We start from the raw sequence: 19,794 nt of genomic DNA on the forward strand, positions 1-19,794 counted from the left end.
CCACCCAACACACCAGTGCAAGACTCTCAGGGATGGAGGGCCAGGGAAAGCCCTGCTGTCTCACCTCATTCCTTTGAGCCGGAGCCACAGGTCCACCGTGGCAGGCTAAAAGGAGCCCACTCTGGTACTGTGCAAACTCAACAGCATGTGTGCACACCGAGGTGCACACACACACACACACACACACACACGAAGACACCCAACCATACCCACCTCTCCAGGAGCAGAACCGGAGTCCCTGCATTAGTAGCCGGTCAACAAATATTTTCATACACCAACTACATGCCAGGCCCTAAAATCCAGCTGTGTGCAGGAAAGAAAGAATCTTCCCTCTCCTACAGCTTTCACTCTAGTAAGGGAAAGACTCATAGTAAACACAAAAATACATAAAAAAAGGGCGGCCGCAGTGGCTCACACCTGTAGCCCCAGCGCTTTGGGAGGCTGAGGCGGGCAGATCACTGGAGGCCAGGAGTTACAGCCTGGCCAACGTGGCAAAACCCCGTCTCTACTAAAAACACAAAAATGAGTTGGGAGTGGTGGCGTGCACCTGTAATCCCAGCTACTAGGGAGGCTGAGGCAGGAGAATGGCTTGAACCCAGGAGGCAGAGGTTGCAGAGAGGCAAGATCGCACCACTGCACTCCAACCTGGGCGACAGAGTGAGGCTCTGGCTCAAAAAAGAAAGAAAGAAAGAGAGAGAGGGAAAGAGGGAAAGAGGGAGGGAGAGAGGGAGGGAGGGAAAGAAGGAAAGAAGGAAGGAAGGAAGGAAGGAAGGAAGGAAGGAAGGAAGGAAGGAAGGAAGGAAGGAAGGAAGGAAGGAAATTTAAAGAAAGGAAAATAAGGGAATTTAAAAGAGAATGACCAGCTGGGTGCAGTGTTTCACGCCTGTAACCCCAGCATTTTGGGAGGCTGAGGTAGGTGGATCAGTGGAGGCCAGAAGCTCAAGACCAGCCTGGCCAACAGAGTGAAACCCCATCTCTACTAAAAATACAAAAATGAGCCGAGTGTGGTGGCATGTGCCTGTAATCCCAGCTACTCAGGAGGCTGAAGCAGGAGAATCGGTTGAAGCCGGGAGGCAGAGGTTGCTGTGAGTCAAGATCGCGCCACTGCACTCCATCCTGGGCAACAGAGCAAGATTGCGTCTCAAAAAAAAAAAAAAAAAAAAAAGAACAGCAAATAAGAGAGGGGCCTTTCCGAGGAGGTGACATCAAGTTGAGGTAGAATGACTAAAATGGCGGGCAGGAATGGACCACACACACAAAAACAAAAACAAGGTAAGAGAATTCCAAGCAAAGGAGGAGCAAGCACAAAGGTCCTGAGACAGCTATGAGCTTGGCACGTTCCTAATCAAAAGGAAGGGTAAGGTTGCCAGAGCTTCCTGGAGGAGGCAGAAGTTAGAGGAAGTAGAATTCAGAGGGACAGTCAGGGGAGACCTTGCGGGGCAGGTAAGAACTTCAGATTTTATTCTAAAATGCAAAGCGCTGGAGAGCATTAAGGAGGAAGGCACATGACCTCATTCAATGACACATGGAACTGAGGGTATATCTGAGGGTGTGAAGCAGAAAAGGAGACCAGTCACAGGCTGTTGAAGTAGCAGAAAGCTACTGGAGGCTGGGGTGGGGTGGTGACTGCAGAGAGGGCAAAATGTGAACCCATTCTGCATATAATTTAGAGATAAAGCCAAGGATTGCTTGCATTTTGAGTGGGAGGAGAGAGAGAAATCAAGAAAACATCTTGGATTTTTGGCCTGAGCACCAAGTAGATGGAGATATCATTTCACGAAAAAGGAAAGACTTGGAAGGAAAGAAGAGAGGCAGAATGAAATGGACTATTCTGTTTTCGACTTAAGTTTGAGATGTCTATCAGATGTCGAAGCAGGGATGTTGAATAGGCAGAAGGGTCCACAAGCCTGGAGTTCAAGAAAGAGGTCTGGGCTAAAGACACAAAACTTGGCACGGTTGACACTGGAGGAGGTTGTGGAAAGCCACATAACTCAGTGAGGCGCCATAGGTTGGGGATGAGAACAAAGAAGAGGAAACAAGTCAGGACAGAGCTCTGGGTCGCCTTATGTTCAATGGAGGCCAGAAAGGAGAGGACCTTTAGCTGGTGGAAAAATCAAGAGATGCTGATTTCATGGAAGGCAAGAGTTTCGAAAAGGAGGATGGTCAACTGACACCCCCCCCAAATACTTAGGGGCATAAGGGTGAGCGGAGGGGCAACTCACAATGAGATGTAGAATAAATAAACTCTCAGCAGGGCTGGAAGGAAGACAGCAAGGGCGGGTAGAGAAAGGGAGGGTCCAGGAGCAGAGACTCCAGGGAGTTTCCCCTAATCCCAGCCCTCCCTGCAGGGTTAAAGCCACCACAACCATCACCTCCACACCTCATGCTGGATGACTGTCATCTCCACACCTCATGCTGGATGTGCATCACCTCCACACTTCACGTTGGATCTCCTCATGGAGCATCCAACCCCAGCCCGCCCTCAAAATCCATTTATTTTTTGCAACAAACACGTACTGACAACCCACTGTGTGTAAAGTAAGGCTGGATTGACGAATAAAACCACCAAGTCACCTGCCATCCTGGGGCTCACATTCTAGCTCAGGTGAGAGATCACAAGTAAACAGATGGAAACTTTCCCCTTTGGGTGTGGAGTCCCATAAAAAGCAGAGACCCTGGTCCAGCAGTGGCTTGTGGGGAAGATGGAGGACCTGGCGGGGCCACTATCAGAGCAAGTGTGCACAGGTTATGTAACCTCTTTGAGCCTCACTTTCCTCACCTGCAAAACTGGGATAGAACATCTACCTGCCTTACACAGAGGACTACGCTAAGAGAAAAAGGGACAATGTGGATGAAAATACCCCTTGCAGTTTCCAATCCATAGTACACAGGCAATAAATGCTTGTTTAAAAAGGTGTCACCTGGCTGGGTGCGGTTGCTCACACCTGTAATCCCAGCACTTTGGGAGGCCGAGGTGGGTGGATTGCTTGAGGCCAGGAGTTCGAGACCAGCCTGGCCAACATGGTGAAACCCCATCTCTACTAAAGATATGGAAATTAGCTGGGCGTGATAGTGCGCACCTGTAATCCCAGCTACTCGGGAGGCTGAGGCACAAGAACTGCTTGAACCAGGGAGGTGGAAGTTGCAGTGAGCTGAGGGCTGTCACCACTGTACTCCAGCCTGTGTGACAGAGCGAGACTCTGTCTAAAAAAATAAAAAAAATAAAAAAAGTGTCCCCTGGCTGGAAAGGTCCTCCCTCCCATCTCACCTCTCTGGCTACCTTCACATTACACTGCCCTGCTAGGAAAAGAAGCCAGTCCCTTGTGCTCCGGCCTCTACACACTATGTGGCAAAAGATAAAATGGTCCCCAGTCTTCCCTTCCATAAGCAAAAGATCTTCAGGGCCTCCTCTGCTCCATCCCAAGCAAGATCTCGGGGCATATTCCTCCCTTCTGGGCCCCCTCACCACCAGGAGTGGGGGCCAGGAACACCATACCATCTAGCTGGAAGCAATACATCAGTGTCCCCGTCCCCAGGAGCTGGCAAGACCAATAGCAGAGCCGTGCCTCCCAGTCCTCTCAGTTGTCAATCAAAGCCCAAGGATCCAATGGGACCTGAACCCTTGTCCCCTACTGCTCTGTAGGTCAGGGTGCTTACCCTCCTCAAATCAGTCCTGGAAGTCTTAGTCCAAGCTTCTTTATAATCTCAACTTTCTTTCTGAACTTTCCCCTCATTCCCAGCCCTACTATGACACCAGGACCACCCAGCACTCTCCAGGTCAAGCTGCATTTTTGGAAGCAGGCTAACCCGCCAAAAATCAATTTGATGAATGGCAAATACACTGAACATCAATTTGAAATAAAATCAATTTGGAACCTTTCAAATTGCATTTTATATTTTGTCAAATTTTAACCACACTTAAATTTCTTTCTCCAAGTCCTCAAATTTCAGGTTAGTCTTAATTTTGTGGTTCTGACAATTAAAAATTTAAGTTCTATTCTTTCACATTCAAAGGAATTTTTTCAACCGCTTTCAAGTGGCCTATTTCTTTTAAATATAGTTTTGGTATTTGGGGGGTTTTTTAATATTTAGGGTTTTTACCATTCTCATACAAATTCCCACAATGATGAGTTGGGTTTAATTTTGTATTTGTAACCATTAAAAACCAAATTTGAGGCATTTCATATTGATGTGATTAACCTAAATCTTTCCTCAGCATTTTTTATTTGATGGTATAGAGAATGGACACAGGATATGAAGCACCCATCATAAGCTAAACTTTTGTTTACTGATTATGAAATATACTTTTCTCACCATAAGAAGTCCACATCAACTCATGACCCTTAGCTTCCCAAAAACTGAATATATCTTAAAATACAGCTATGAAGACCATTTGCAAAAATCTTCAAAAGCCATGAAAACCATTAAATGTGAATTTCTAAAACCATGAAAAATAATTCAAAGACTTAGTTTGGGTAAATCAATGCATTTCGTAAAATCAGTGACTTTGTTATTTAGCATCCTAATTTTGAAAGAAGTGGCTATTGGGCAGCTCATGGATGGATGGGGGCCTCCTTTCTCCTCATCATTTCTGCCCCATCTGTCCTCCTGGGAAGTTCATGTCATCAGCTGCCCCTACTCCCCTGGAAGCTGTCACTCACCAACCCTGCCATTCCCCTCTCTCAGGAATGACCTCACGCCTGGCTCACCATCTCCGGTTCATCCCTTCCTGGGCACCATTCCTAGAGGCTTCCACTCAACAGGGACAGTCCGTCTGCACAACACTCTATCTGCCTCCAGTGATCTCCTCCTACCCTTAGCTCCCCACTGCCATAGTCATATCCTTGACCTTGACCTTCATCAACATCCAAATCCCTGCTGAAAGGTTGACATCACATCCCAACCTCAAGCCACCCTCTCCTCACCTTCCAGCTCCCTCTCTGGAATTCCCACTCCAGCAAACCCTCAACCTCTCCCAGACCCTGACCCACTGACCCAGACACTTGCTCTCCCTCATCCGTCCCCCTACCCTGTCCTCAATTCCTTCTTACCCAGCCTACACTTCCCAGCCTGCATGCAACCTCCTGAGCTCCTCAGCCCCTCTCCTCCTCTCTTCCTCCATCATAGTCACAAACCAATAACCCCAGTGAAACCCAGCCACCCCCACTCCATGCTGGCTCCTGAGCAGCCAAAGGTCACTAGGTAACACACACACACACACACACACACACCAGCTGAGTGGTCTCACTTTGAGGTCCCAATCTCAAGCTCCAAATGGCTTAAAGCAGCCATTTCTCACCTTCCCCTGTTGAAGCTGATTACCTTGTGTCTTGGTCTGTTCGGGCTGCTATAACAAATACCACAGACTGAGTGGCTTATAAATAAATCACAGAAATTTATTTCTCATGGTTCTCAAGGCTGCAAAGTCCAACATCGAGGTGCTGGTGGATTTGGTGTCTGGTGAGGACTCACTTGCTTGTTCACAGACAGCCACCTTCTGGCTGTGTCCTCACTTGTTAGAAGGGGCAAGTGAGCTCTCCGGGGTCTCCTTTAGAAGCACACTAATCCCATTCATAAGGGCTCCACTCTCATGTCCTAATCACCTCCCAAATGCCCCACTTCCTAAAACCCTTGCCTTGGGGCTTAGGATTTCAACCTATAAATTTGTTGGGCAGCAGGACCAAATATTGAGACCAAAGCACCTTAACTCATTATTTGATAAGAAAATAGATTTGGACAGAAATGCCCTCGCCTTGTCACCCACCAGTGACCAGTCTGTCTCACGTGGACATCCAGCTCTGCCTTCTCTCTGTTAGAAGGACCCAGCTCCAGCCTCGCCAAAGGCTGCCCTGCCATGCGTGCTGGTGCACACCACATGGACCCCATCCCTCCTCACTTATTGAAGACATCACTCCTGAAATCGCCCCTTCCTGCTTACATCCTTCAATTCCACCCTCTCTCGGGATCTTTCCCAACAGGTACAAATGTGCCACCATCATTGCCTTTCTCAAGACAGAACAAAACCAAAAGCAAAGCCTTCCCTTGACCACCACCCAGCCCCCTATTTCACTCCTCCCCTTCCTAGCAAAGCTTGAAAGAGTAGATTTCTGGTTGCTGATTTTACCTTCTCCCTTCACATTTTCTCCTCCATCCTCCTCACGTCAACATTCCAACCTCACCCTCCGAGAAGAATATTCTGGCAAGATCATGGGTGACCTCCATGTCACTGAATCAGAAAGTCACTTCGCTAAACTTCACTGGCTTGACTTCTGGGCTGCATCTGACCAGGCTAACCACTTCCTCTTTCTTTCTTTTTCTTTCTTTTTATTTTTTATTTATTTATTTTTTTTGAGACATAGTCTTACTCTGTCACCCACGCTGGAGTGCAGTGGCATGATCACAGCTCACTGCCACCTTGACCTCACGGGCTCAAGCAATCCTCCCACCTCACCCTCCTGGGTAGCCAGGACCACCCACATGTGCCACCATGCCTGCCAGTTTTTGTGTATTTTGTAGAGATGGGGTTTTGCTATGTTGCTCAGGCTAGTCTCGAACTCCTGGACTCAAGAGATCCACCCGCCTCAGCCTTCCAAAGTGCTGGGATTATAGGTGTGAGCCACTACACCTGGCCCACTTCCCCTTTCTTGACACTTCTACTTGACTTGGCTTCCCTGACACAGCTGACTGATTTCTCCCTCCCTCTCTGGCCCTAGTCTCAGCTGCCTTTGCTAGCTCTTCCTCCTCTACTTGGTGAGACCCAGCCTCACTCTCTCCTGACTATATACCCTCCCTCCATGACCTCATGGTTCCGTGGCTTTAAACACTGTCTATATGCTAATCACTCTCAATCCATGTATCAACCCTGACCTCTCCCCAGAACTCCAGGCCTACATCTAACTGTGTCCCTTGGCACTTCCGGGGAGCGATCTAATTGGCAACTCCACCCTAAAATGGCCAATACAGAACTCTTAATTTCTGCCCACTGAACTTCCCAATCTGTTCCTCCTCTCATCTTCTCCATCCTAGTAAATGGCACAAGCAGCTTCACTGTTGTTCAAGTACAAAATATCAAGTTATCCATAAATTCATCTCACTTCCTTTCAACTCCAGCTCCAAAATATATTCCCAGCCCATGCATCCTCTCCATCTCACCTATGACCGTCTGCAGCAACCTCCTAACTGATCTCCCCGGCTCCACTCTGCTCTGTGCCCAGCCCCATGATCCATCCTCCACAGTGCAAGAGTCATCTTTTCAAACACATAGATCATACTGTGCTAGTCAAGTGCCTCAATGCCTCCAACGGTTTCTCATCACTCTTAAAATAAAAGGTTCCAGCCACATGTGCTTCCCTGGGTCCCAACCTCCACGTGCAGGACCCCACCCAGGCCTTTCGCTAGCTGTTCCCTCTGCCATTTCCCTGATCTTCCCACGGCTGGATCCTTCCTGTGAGTCAGATTTTGTGGTTCCCAGTCACCTCTGTCCCATCATCCTATTTTAATTCTCAGCTTGGCGTTCATCACTATCTCACATGTCTTGTTAATTTGTTTGTTGGCTTGTTTTCTATTTTTCTCTGTCTCCAACTAATAGAAGAAGAACATAAACTCCATATGAGCAGCACCCACCCATGTTGTTCGCTGATGTATCCTCAGCACCTCAAACAAGGCATGGCCTGCAGAGGGTGCTCAGTGAGTTATCTGGGGATAAATTCACACACCTTCCCTCTGAGCCTAAGCTCCCCGAGTTAGCGCGGAAGCCTCCAGTCGCAGGACGCCCCAAACACACGAACCAAGTGCAGTCCACACATTCCTGTTACTGATCAGGCAAAGATGGCCTCCCTTTTTCTAATGCCCCTCCCTGTTCACCCTTGAGCCCCTCTTTCCATGGCTCCCCTAAGAGGATGAACAGGGGCCTGGGGGGTCATTCCCCTGATGGTCGGAGCTGAGACTGTTCTGAGCCGCTCTGGCCCCTCCCTCCCTGTCCCTCCTTCCCTTCCTTCCCTGTCCCTTCAGACAGAAGGCACTGCCAAAGACCCACAGCCACTCCCACACACACACACTGACACGCAAACACACACCACACCACACACACACAACACCCCATACATTACCCCATACACACCTACACACACTACACACCACACACACTATATACACTACCCCATACACATGTACACACACACCACACACAACACACCATACACTACCCCATACACACGTATACACACACATCACACGCCACACCCCATACCCTACCCCATAGACACATACACACACACCACACATACACTATATACACTACCCCATACACACACACAACACACCATACACCTCATACACACCTACACACATCTATACACACACTATACACACCACACTCCATATGCTACCCCACACACACCTATAAACACACCACACACACAACACCCCATACACTACTCCATACACACCTACACACACACCACACACAAAACACATCATACACTACCCCATACACTGCTACACACACACCACACTCACACTATATACAGTACCACATACACACCTACACACACAACACACCATACACTACCCCATACACACGTACACACACACCTATACACACACCACACCCCATATGCTTCCCCATACACACCTACACACACCACACACACAACAGCCCATACACTACCCCATACACTCCTACACACACACCACACACACACTACACACACACTATATACACTATCCCATACACATCTACACACATACACCACACACCCCATATACACGTACACACACACCTATACACACACCACACACACCATACCCCATACTCTACCCCATACACACCTACACACACACTACACACACAACACCCCATACACTACCCCATACACTCCTACACACACACACCACATACACCACACACCATACCCCATACACTACCCCAAACACACCTACACACATACACCTAAACACACCACGCAACACCCCATACACTACCTCACACACACCTATACATACCACACACAGCACCGCATACACTACCTCACACACACACCACACGTACCACACCACACACCTACACACACACCCCACATATACACCCTACACACACCTACATACACACCATGCAACACCACACACATCCCATACACTACCCCACATACACCTGCACCCCATACACACCTACACATGCCATACACAATACCCCATACACTACCCCATACACACCTACACACACCACACACACCTATAAACACCCCACCCCACACATAAACCACCCCACACACCTACCTACCATACAGATACCATACAGATACCATACAGACACAACACCCCATATGCTACCTCACACACACCACCCCCACACACCTACACACACATATTAAACATACATAACATACAAACAGCCCATACACTACCGCAAACACACCTACACACACACCTACACACACATCACCACACACAACACCCCATACATTACCCTATACACACCTACACACAAAACACACACACAACACCCCACAAATACACCACCCCCACAAACCTACACACACACCACACATAATACCCCATACATTACCCTATACACACCTACACACAAAACACAACACCCCACAAATACACCCCCACACCTACACACACACCACACATAATACCCCATACATTACCCTATACACACCTACACACACCCCTACACACACCACACACCTACACACACCACCCCACACATACACACACACCACCCCACACACACCTATGTACACACCATACACACACCACACACAACACTCTATAAACTACCTCACACACACCCACACACACCACCCCACACACACCTGCACACACAGTACACATACACACCACATACACAAGAGCCCATACACACCTACACACACCTATGCACACACACCTACACACACACTATCCTACACATACACCGCCCCACACACACCTACATACACACACCACACACAACACCCCATACACTACCTCATAAACACCTACACATTACCCCACACATACGCCACCCCACACACACCCACACACAACACACACAACACCCCATACGCTACCTCATACACACCTACACACACACCATCTCACACATACACACTACACACACAACACCCCATACACTACCTTACACACACCTACACACACACCACCCCATATTACTTCACACACACCCCTACACACACAAACCGCCCACCCACACACTCCACACACACACCTCATGCACATCACACCTATGCACACCCTGTCCCACACACACATCACACACACCCGCACACATACATCACCCCACATCCACACACATGCTAACACATACCTACACACACAAACACCTACACACACTCTACCACCGACACACATACATTACCTCATACTTACTACATACCACACACAACCTACATACACCAGCACATACATTACACACACACTGCCATGCACAAAACCACCACACACGCATCACAGGCACCCCATACACTATCTCACGCACACCTCACACACACCACCACATACATCACATACACACACACCACCTCACACCACCACACACATGCATCACATATACACACACCACCACGAACACCCACACATCACTGCCTACACATATCCACCATGCCCACACACACACACCACCTCACACACATCACATACACACACCACCACCACATACACACCACTGCCTATACATATCTACCGTCTCCACACACACACCCCACCTCTCTCACACACACACACCCTACCATGCATATGCCATGCATACTTACACTCTCCACACACCAGGCACACACACGTGTTCCCGTCACACAATGACCCCTCTCCCGCTGTTCCTCACTGTGCACGGGGGTTACAGGAGCGTGCAGGCATGGGTGGGAGGGGAATGCCCAGGGCACGTGCTCACATCCTGTTTTCTGAGCCGGAGTGATTGCAGTTGACGGCGAAGCCAGGGCGTGCTCAGGGAGCGCGGAGCCCCACCAGCGCCATCTCAAGAGCAGCACAGAGCAGGGGCGTCCGGCCAAGAGCCGCCCCACACCCCAGCCACTGGCAGAGCCTGCCTCACACACGGAAGGAGAAGCAGGCAGGTGGCTCCCTGGAAGACGTTATTTGGAGGGTACCAGAAAATACCTTCATCCAAAAAAATCTCACTTCAACCACAGCACCTGAAATACCACCATGAAAGAGGCTTTGGTTGTGGGAGGGGGCACTAAATTTTGTTCCCTCCTCGTCTTTTTCACAGCAATTTCTTCCTTGGACACAAAGGCAACAACAGATGAAGTCACCAACACCCTGCTCACACCTTAGTGCCAGCAAATCCTTCTACCGACTGACAAGAGCCTGAGGTCACTGGCGTTGACAGAGAGAGAGAGAGAGCAGATGAAAACAGAAGAGGGAAAATGTCGATCCCTCCAGCTCTGGTACCTGCGGAAAGGGAAGCTGCCTTCCTCCTGGCGGCCCCAAGTGCCGTGAGAGTCACTCGGTCACCTATCTCCACCTCCTGACAGCCCACCTCTCCTCATCTCCATAGCCCCCACTCTCTTGCACCCCACACCTGCTCCTTGGCCATCAGCTGAATTCTCCCTGAAAGGGGAGGTGTCGGAGGTGACAGAGCTGCAGCTAAAGCCCAATTTTCGTTGACACTCAGAGTCTCTGACAGCTGTTAGAAGAAGAATGTGATTTTGAAATTTAAATAACACGCTTCTGCATTCGGCTCAGGGAGACAACCTGAGGATAAGCAGTTTATCACCCGAGCCACCACGAAGGGGGCAGGGAGAGCTGCTGCTGTTCTTGCAGTTCTTCCCTGCCCTCAGCCGCCTGTGCCCCCACCTCATCACAGGGCGGCCTCGGAAGGGGGTCTCTGAGAGGCACCAGCCCGACCTGCTGAAACATTAAAGCCTCACCGTCTATTCTTTTGCTCAGCAGCCCAAGGAGACGAGGGGGTGCCTGCACAAAGGCTGGGTCTCCTGCCCCCAGGCCTGGGGTGCACAGAGGGAGCCGACCCAGGGAAGGCAAGGGGCTTCCCTAGACACTGGCCGAGCAAAGCCGGGCCCAATCCTCCCACAGCCCCCACCAAGGCCACAGGGGTGTCTTCCTGGGAACTGACTTTTGAGCCCAGGGATAAGTCTCTCCCCACACCAAGGACAGACCAGCTCCTCCCTAGGGACCCGAGACCCCTAATCAGGCAGTCATCCTGAGCTCTGTCATGGAGAAGTCCTGAGCTGGAGCACCCCAGAGAGGCCACTGTCCTGTCTGCCACAATGATCCCTGTTCACCGTCCCCTGAGCCCCCAGGCTCAAAAGACTTGAGGTTCCTTCATCACCCCAGGCTTAGCCAGGCCTCCCAGCCATGATGCCACCAGGAACATCATTCCCACATCACACTTCCTCCTCTTCCAAGACTTCCTCAATTTCCCCAGGCATTGCTGGTTGCTGCCTCCCCTGAACTCTTGGGGCAGCACTTGGTCTACATTGCTACTGAAAACAAGCCACTTAGGGAGTGCCTAAGTGAGTATCTGCCTGTTGCACCACACAGTGAGGACACAGGTCTGATTCTCTTACAGCAGTGGTTGACCGTCTCCGGAACACACAGAGCACTCATTATTTACTGAACAAAGCATCTTCCTCTGAAGTCTGGCCCCAGCCCCGCCCCAGCCCCGCCCCTGCCCTGCCCCTTCCATGATCAATTCCTGCACACCACGGCCAGGATCCACCCCTTCTCAATGCCCCAGATACTCCTAAGATGTCACACACATGTGACACCTCACAATTGCTTAGCACCTCCTGCAAAGCCATCAGTTCCCTCCAGTCAGCGAACGGTGATACCCTTCACCAGCACCTAGGGTGCTCCTGTGCCCTGGCATGCTGCATGCCAGTGCTTGCAGGGCAGCTGGACTGCTCCACCTTACAGATAAGAAACATGAGGTTCGGGGGGTCTAGTGACCCTAAGCTCTCACAGTAGGGTAAGGCCAGGATTCAAAACGAGGACTAGCCGGCCTCAAAGTTCACATTCCAGCCGTGATGCCAGGATCCTCGGGGGCCATGTATTAGATACAAAGCACAGTGTCACACACACAGAGGACGCAGAGGGTGATGGCCACACAGGACACAGAGACCAACACGTACAATCGCACACATGCCCCCAACACATGGCAGTGAGCACCATGATAAAGGACAAAGTGCTGTGGCACCAGGGGCCAGTGGTGGTTACCTCTCAGAGGCCGTATGCAAGGCTTCTTGGCAAGGGGTAGCGTTTGAGTGCTAGTTCCCTCCTCTCCTGAGCCCACCCTCCAAGAAGGACCACAGGAGCATCCAACGAGAACATCATTGGCCCTCTCCAGGCTCCAACCAAGCAAGATGGCCCACCCCAGATGCATGCTGGCCAACCACGGTAGACAATGCCATGTCTTCTACCTTCAGTTCACAAAGGCCACTGAAGCCAGGCCGCTCACCAGCCTCTATCTGTTCCTGTCACAGCATAGCACATGATGGCCGTCCCCACCCAAGACTCCCTCTGAGCTTCAGGGACCCACGGCTCTCTGGAAATCACCTGATCACCTCTACTCCAGTCACCACCAAGCACTATCCCAGCGTGAAAGGTGGCCTCGAATCAGCAAAGGCACACACAGTTTCTAGAATGCCGGGTTCTAGGCTGGCCCAGCCACAACCTGCCATCGAACCTTGGAGAAATCAGTCCATACAAATGTTTTAAAAGCTAACCTGGCTTAGTGCAGCATGCCAGGCTCAGGCCAAGCACTCACCTGCACTATCTCATTTAGTCCTAACAAAAATCCTCAGAGGTAGGTGTTGCCATTGGCTCCAGGTTGGGGGAGAGGACAGGATTGGGGCTTAGAGGAGAAGCGCTTCAGAGGTGGGACGGGGATTGGAATCCCATCAACATGTGTGCCTTCCCTCTGGGCCTCAGTTTTCCCTTCTGTCAGGTGAAGGAGTGGGCCTCCATGATCCCTAAGTTCCCTTCCAGCTTCAGAAAGGATGCCCCATGCCCAAGCCTCTAGCCACACTTGCACGGCATGGCCAGACCCCAGAGCCCCTGCCCCTCACCCAGGATGCAGACACAGCGCCTGATGACAGCCAAGGCCATCTGCCCACCACTTCTCCCTGTCCTTTAGGCATGGCCCCAGTGGCGGTGAGGATGCCTCTGCCCAACCCGCCCAGTCCTCTTCATCACCACTTTGATGTCCACCCACTTCTCTCTAGCTCCACACGTCCACACCCCTGCTGGCTCCACACCACCCTTCCAGGTCCTCCTTCCCTCCGCAATCTCTCTTCCCCACCTTGGTTCCACCCTCTCCTGCCTCCCCAGGTGAAACCAGCTGGGATTCAGCATCCACAGGGTCATGGAGCCTGGGGATGAGGAGGATGCTCCACTTCAGCTCCTCAACCCCTGCATCCACCTAAACAACCTCCTGCCTCCACTGAGCACCCCAGGCAGACAGAGGATGACCCACTGCGCCAAGGCTGGCTCAGTCCCTGATGCGCCGTGGGCACTGTGCCAACATCCATTCCCACCGAACCCTCTTAGGGCATCACATGTCCATCTTACACACACAGGCACCACAGCTCAAAAAGGCCACAGTGAGCCCCAAGATCACATACCCCTAAAAAGCCGAGTCAGGATTTGAACCCAGGACCATCTGGCTCAAGGCCCGCGCTCTTCCAGGCACCTCCCTAAATACTGTCTCACACTTTCAAGGGCAGTTTGAATTGCTAGAAACAGGACAAAACTCACTTCCTCTCCATGAAATCTCTTCCCACATAGAAGGGGAGGGAAGGACATGTGGACACGTCCAACATCACTGTCGCTGTGACTCAGGACACAGCCACACTGCTCCCTCCTTCGCCCTGGACTCAGGACTCATTGACCCACTGCTGAGCCCAGGGCCTGTCAGGCGGCACTGGGCAGAGAGGAGGGAAGAAGCTGCCCTTCCCCAAAGCTTCTGGACATTGGAGGGTGTTGCAGGAATCCTGGCAGCTTCTTTGCAACAGAATCCCAGTACGACTTTCCGAGAACCCCAACAGAAAGAGATGAAGAAGAATACACGTTCCAGGAGGCCCCTATAACAGGGCCCTGAATTCTCAGACAGGAGCTGGTAAACAGATAGTAGCAACTGAGTCCCAAAGACACAGGAGCATCCTCCCTGGTGTCCCACCTGGAGGTAGTACAACCCAGAAGCAGCCACCAAGACTCCATGCCTCCCTCCCTACCCACAGTCTTTCCCCACAGAGAAGTGAAGGGGGCAGCACGCAGGCAATATGAGTTGGGTGGGGAGGGGCTTCCCACGGGATTTCATGCAATCCTATGGGGTGGCAGCCTTTTAATGCCAAAGCTCTAGTGCAGGTCTTGGGATACTCACAACAAGACTTTGCAGCCAGCGTGCGACACACAGGTGGGGGATACATGTGCCCGGATATTGACAAGCAGGAGGCTCGTGATGGCCTGAGCATTAAGCTGGTCTGCTCACCCTGCCGCATCACCATTTTCTGTGTGCCTTGATGGGACAAAGGTTGGGAAGCACTGCTCCAAGCTCATGTCCTCATTCAGACAGAAGATCTGGCACATTAAATGAGCCTACCCAAGATCCTACAGGTGATCTGTGGTGGGGACTGCATTGGAACCGCCTCCCAGCTCCCGTTCTCGCCTTCTTTCTGCTGAGCTCCTCACCATGGCCAGTTTGGTGTCTTTTCTTTGTTTTTGGAGGTTTTTTTGAGACAGGGTCTCACTCTTATCGACCAGGCTGGAGTGCAGTGGTGTCATTACAGCTCACTGCAGCTTCGAACTCTTAGGCTCAAGCAATCCTCCCACCTTGGCCTCCAAAAGTGCTGAAATTACAGGCAAGCGTGAGCCACTGTGCCCAGCCCCAGCTTGGTTTCTTGGTAGCAGGGCCGGGGCCTCCCTACTCAACTATGTGCCCAAGTCTCCCCAGACACAGCTGCCTACTCACCTAACCCTAACGCTTCTCTGGGTGAAGCAGAGTCAACAGAGGCAATGAGGAGGGAACAGCACAGTCCCCAAAGCCCAGCCCTCATGGCAGGGAGTGGTCCCTGGAGCACAGAAACCCAGAGTTGCGTGGGGCCCAGTTATCTCTGGGCAGCAGGTAAAAGGGGGCTAATTCGGTGAGCTGCAGACCTAGTAACTTCCTCATTTGTCTTGTCAACATCCTGTCCCACAGAGTGTCAAGTCCATTAGGTAAAGATTTTCTGCTAGGAAGATACTTAAGCATGAGTCCAGGGAGCAGAAGGGGCTTGGGCTAAGGCGAGGATCTCTGCGCTTCAACATCCAGGAGCAAGTCAAAGCTATTTATTACTGGAGGGCAGCCCAGTGCCACCTGTGCACGCAGTAGTAATCTGCTGGTACCTGAGCTTCACACAGAGTAGAACGTGGGTGCATCTGGCGGCCACCAGGGTGTGCCCACCATAGCATCCACAGGCCAATGGCATCCTCAACCTGCTTCTGAGCCCCAGAGCACTGTCTCAGAAGGAATGGTCCCAAGTGGATTTCTATGCAAAACTCATCAGGAAATGTGAGAATCAGAATGTCTGTGCGGGAAGGACTCTCAGCCCCATCCAGTCCAGCCCTTGGCCAAGACTTACCGTACAGCTGCCATGGTGCCCACAGGCAGTGCCAGCATGGGAGCTGCTCTGAGCTCAGAGCCTCTGTATGGCCCCACTGGGGGTTATGATGCTGACAGCCCAGGGCAAGGTGCTCAACCCAGCTGACTTTGAGGTCTCCACTCCATTTACCACCACCCCAACCACCGCCAGTGCCCAAGGCCACACCCAGATGGCCACCCACTGGCCAGTGCCTCCCTTCCTGGGCATCCAAGATTTCTCCCACTATGGACACGTGTATCATCCCTGTTTCAATCTCCTAGAGCGTGCTTTCTCCACGGGAAGGAAGGGCGTCACCTCAAGGGAGCAAAAGCTGGTTCTTGGGTGGACAAAAAGAAAAAGAAAAAGGAGATCTTACAATGGTTTATGGTCCTCCAAAACTCAAACCTTCAAGACAAAATGTTATTCCTTGGTATTTAATTTCTCTAGTTAGGAAGAATTATTTTTTCTCCTTGGAAAACAATAATGGAAAAAAAAGAATGGTTGAGAAACATGGTCCTAGAGAGTTCTTTATTTGAAAGGGCTTAGGGTCTCACTGGAAATGCTTTCAGCTCACAGTTTACAGCAGTGCTTCTCAACTGGCAGTGACTGTGCCCCCCAGGGGACATCTGGCCCTGTCTGGGGACATCTTTGTTGTCACAGCTTGCAAGAGCGCGGCTGGCATCCAGTGGGGCCGGGGACATTGCTGAACATCCTCAGACTCACAGGACGGCTCCTCCCACAAGAAAGAATTAACCGGCCCAAAATGTCAATAGTGCTGCTGTTGAAAACCCCGCTTTAGAGCCACAGAAACTCCAGAAGATTTCAGACTGCCACAAAACTGCATGTAAACGAGATTTCCTGTGCTCAAAGATCCCTGAGAACAAGCCCCACTCTGGCCACCCCTGGAGCATCAATCTCCAGCAATCCCCTAGAGGAGCTCACCCCCCACCCCCACAGAGCACTCCCAAGACCGGAACCCCCTCCCCAGTGCCCAGGCAGGGTGGGCTGCCCTGGGCCCAGTGTCTCCCAGATGCCAGAGAGAACAAAGCCGAGAAGAAAGACCCCCAGAGCTTTACCTGGTGCCTACATGTGGAGCCTGGCAGACAAAGCTAGAACCCAATGCAGACGGTATCACTCCCCAGGGGATGGCCTGAGGACCAGAGTGGCTCCTGCAGACACCTCCCTTCATGTGGTTCAAGAAGCAGAGCCCTCAAGAGAGAGGGAAAACCCAGGGCAGAACAGATCGTCATAGGACCAGTAATAACAAGCCACAGCTGATGCTGACTGATGCGGCGCGCTGAGCACTTTACCACCCACTGACCCACTTAGACCTCGCGGCAATCCAATGAGGTCGGTACGGTACTCTCCCATCACAGCTGAGGAAACTGAGGCCCAGACAGGTTAAGCAACTTGACGAAGTGGAAGAGCTCCAAAGCAGGAGAGCCAGGGAACTGGAAAGAGGGAACAAGGGTAAGATAGAAGGGTGACACCAGGTTCCAGATTCAAGCCCTACTCCATGACAGCCACCTGGCCAGGCAATTTCCACCAACGCCTTGCTCCATAGAAGCACCCAGGGAGGTGGGCATCGTGTTCTTTACAGAGGAGGAACTGAGGCTCAGAACCGTTAAGGGACGAGCTGATGGGCAGCAGGGCCATCATCGGACGCCAGGATGCCTGTCCAAGCCCAGAGCTCCATCTGCCATGCCACAGGGATGAGAGGAGAACGGGCCAAGTCCCAGTGCGAGCTCACTTACCTGAGAAGATTGAAGCAAGCCTGAAGATGTCCGAGAGGCGGGAGGTCACCGGCTCATAGGGGGAGGCTTCGTAGAACTCCTCACCTGGAAGACAGAACAGGCATCAGATGCGGGCTCCTCCGGGCCAGAGCGCTGCCGGCACTTAGCAAATCTGCCGGAGGAAAGCTCTCTACCAGGGGAAAGCTCGTGCCACCCAAAGGATAAGAGACAGGGCAGCCCTTCCCAAAGTGAAGAGTGCAGGACCAGGGCACATTAGCAACGAAATGTTTAGCATTTCATCTGGGCAGGTCTGTCTCCCCAACTAGAGGAGAAGCTCCCTGACAGCAGCTCAGAACTGCCTGACGCTTCTCTCTCGTGACCACCCTGCATGGCCAGCCCCCTTGGAAGGACTTGCAGGTGCATCTGGGGGAAGTGGAGCAATGCTGGCCCACGTAAGGCCAGGTATCAACTGCAGGATTTGAAGCCAGAATGCTCTCCACAATCATTCCCCATTTCACAAGAGAGGGCTCTGAGGTGGCCCGGAGAGGTAAAGAAACCTGCCTGAGATCACGCAGCTACTCCTGGAAGGGCCAGAGTTAGACTCTGCTGTCCTGGCCCTCCCACCAGCACCCTTTCCCATCACACCACGCCAGCTCCGCCCAGGTCACTGAGGAGGACAGAATTTCCTCTTTGCCCCCCATCGTGTCACCAGGAGAATCTTGCTGGAGGGGCTGAAGGTCTGCTCAGTGGGTGGGCTGATCCCTAGCTTCCATCTGCGTGGCCCCTCTCCTGCAGGGCCCTCCTGTTCTCCCCACCACCTGCAGGCTCCTTGGACCTTTCCTCGAGGCTTTGGGTGCCTTGGGGGCTCAGGAATGGAAAAGCAAGTGAATAACAGGAGATGGATGGCCCAGGGCTCCCCCGAAGACCCCACCAGTGTCAGGAATCCCACCCTCCTCTGCTGAGGCCTCAGCGGGAAAGGAAATAGTCTCTTGAGACATTATTGGTGAGGGGAAATTGATGGCTTATCACTCATCCTGTGTGTGTGTGTGTGTGTGTGTGTGTGTGTGTGTGTGTGTAGTGAAAAGCAGGGCACAGCCTCACAGACTCATTTCCCATCCAGGCAGGGCCCAGTGCCCAGGCAGGCACCCTCTGCCTAAGAGACAGCACAGGTGGGGCAGCCTCTTCAGGGCTACCTGCAGCAAGGTATCATGGACCTGGAAGAGGGGCTTTGCAACCCCACTGCATGTGGTCACCCAGAGGCTGGAACTGGAGACTCAACTAGCCCCCTGCAGGCTCACCGAGCAAGGAGGCTGCCTGTTATTTCCGGCAGACCCCCAAGAAATGGGGCAGCCCCAGAGGACAAGGAGGAAGCACATTCCCTGCATTAGGAACAGCCTCCACCTTTCATGTCACCTCCTAAAAGCAACCCTCATGCCCCGCAACACCCAGGACACAGAGCAGGT

At 51.8% G+C, this 19,794-nt stretch overlaps 1 protein-coding gene across 4 annotated transcripts in view; it reads right to left on the reverse strand.

Moving 5' to 3' along the window:
* GFRA2 (GDNF family receptor alpha 2) overlaps positions 1-19,794 on the reverse strand; it is a 98,124-nt gene that overhangs the window by 65,899 nt on the left and 12,431 nt on the right. For 3 of the 4 annotated variants that reach the window (XM_003823621.5, XM_034965739.4, XM_055116349.2), the window contains one exon: positions 18,353-18,436. The exons of the other annotated variant lie outside the window; for it this stretch is intronic. In XM_003823621.5, coding sequence (XP_003823669.1) covers positions 18,353-18,436 — 84 coding nt within the window. The remainder of the gene's footprint in view (positions 1-18,352; positions 18,437-19,794) is intronic. 4 annotated transcript variants of the gene reach the window in all.

Source organism: Pan paniscus, chromosome 7 (assembly GCF_029289425.2).
Source record: "Pan paniscus chromosome 7, NHGRI_mPanPan1-v2.0_pri, whole genome shotgun sequence".
NCBI classification, from domain to species: Eukaryota; Metazoa; Chordata; class Mammalia; order Primates; family Hominidae; genus Pan; species Pan paniscus.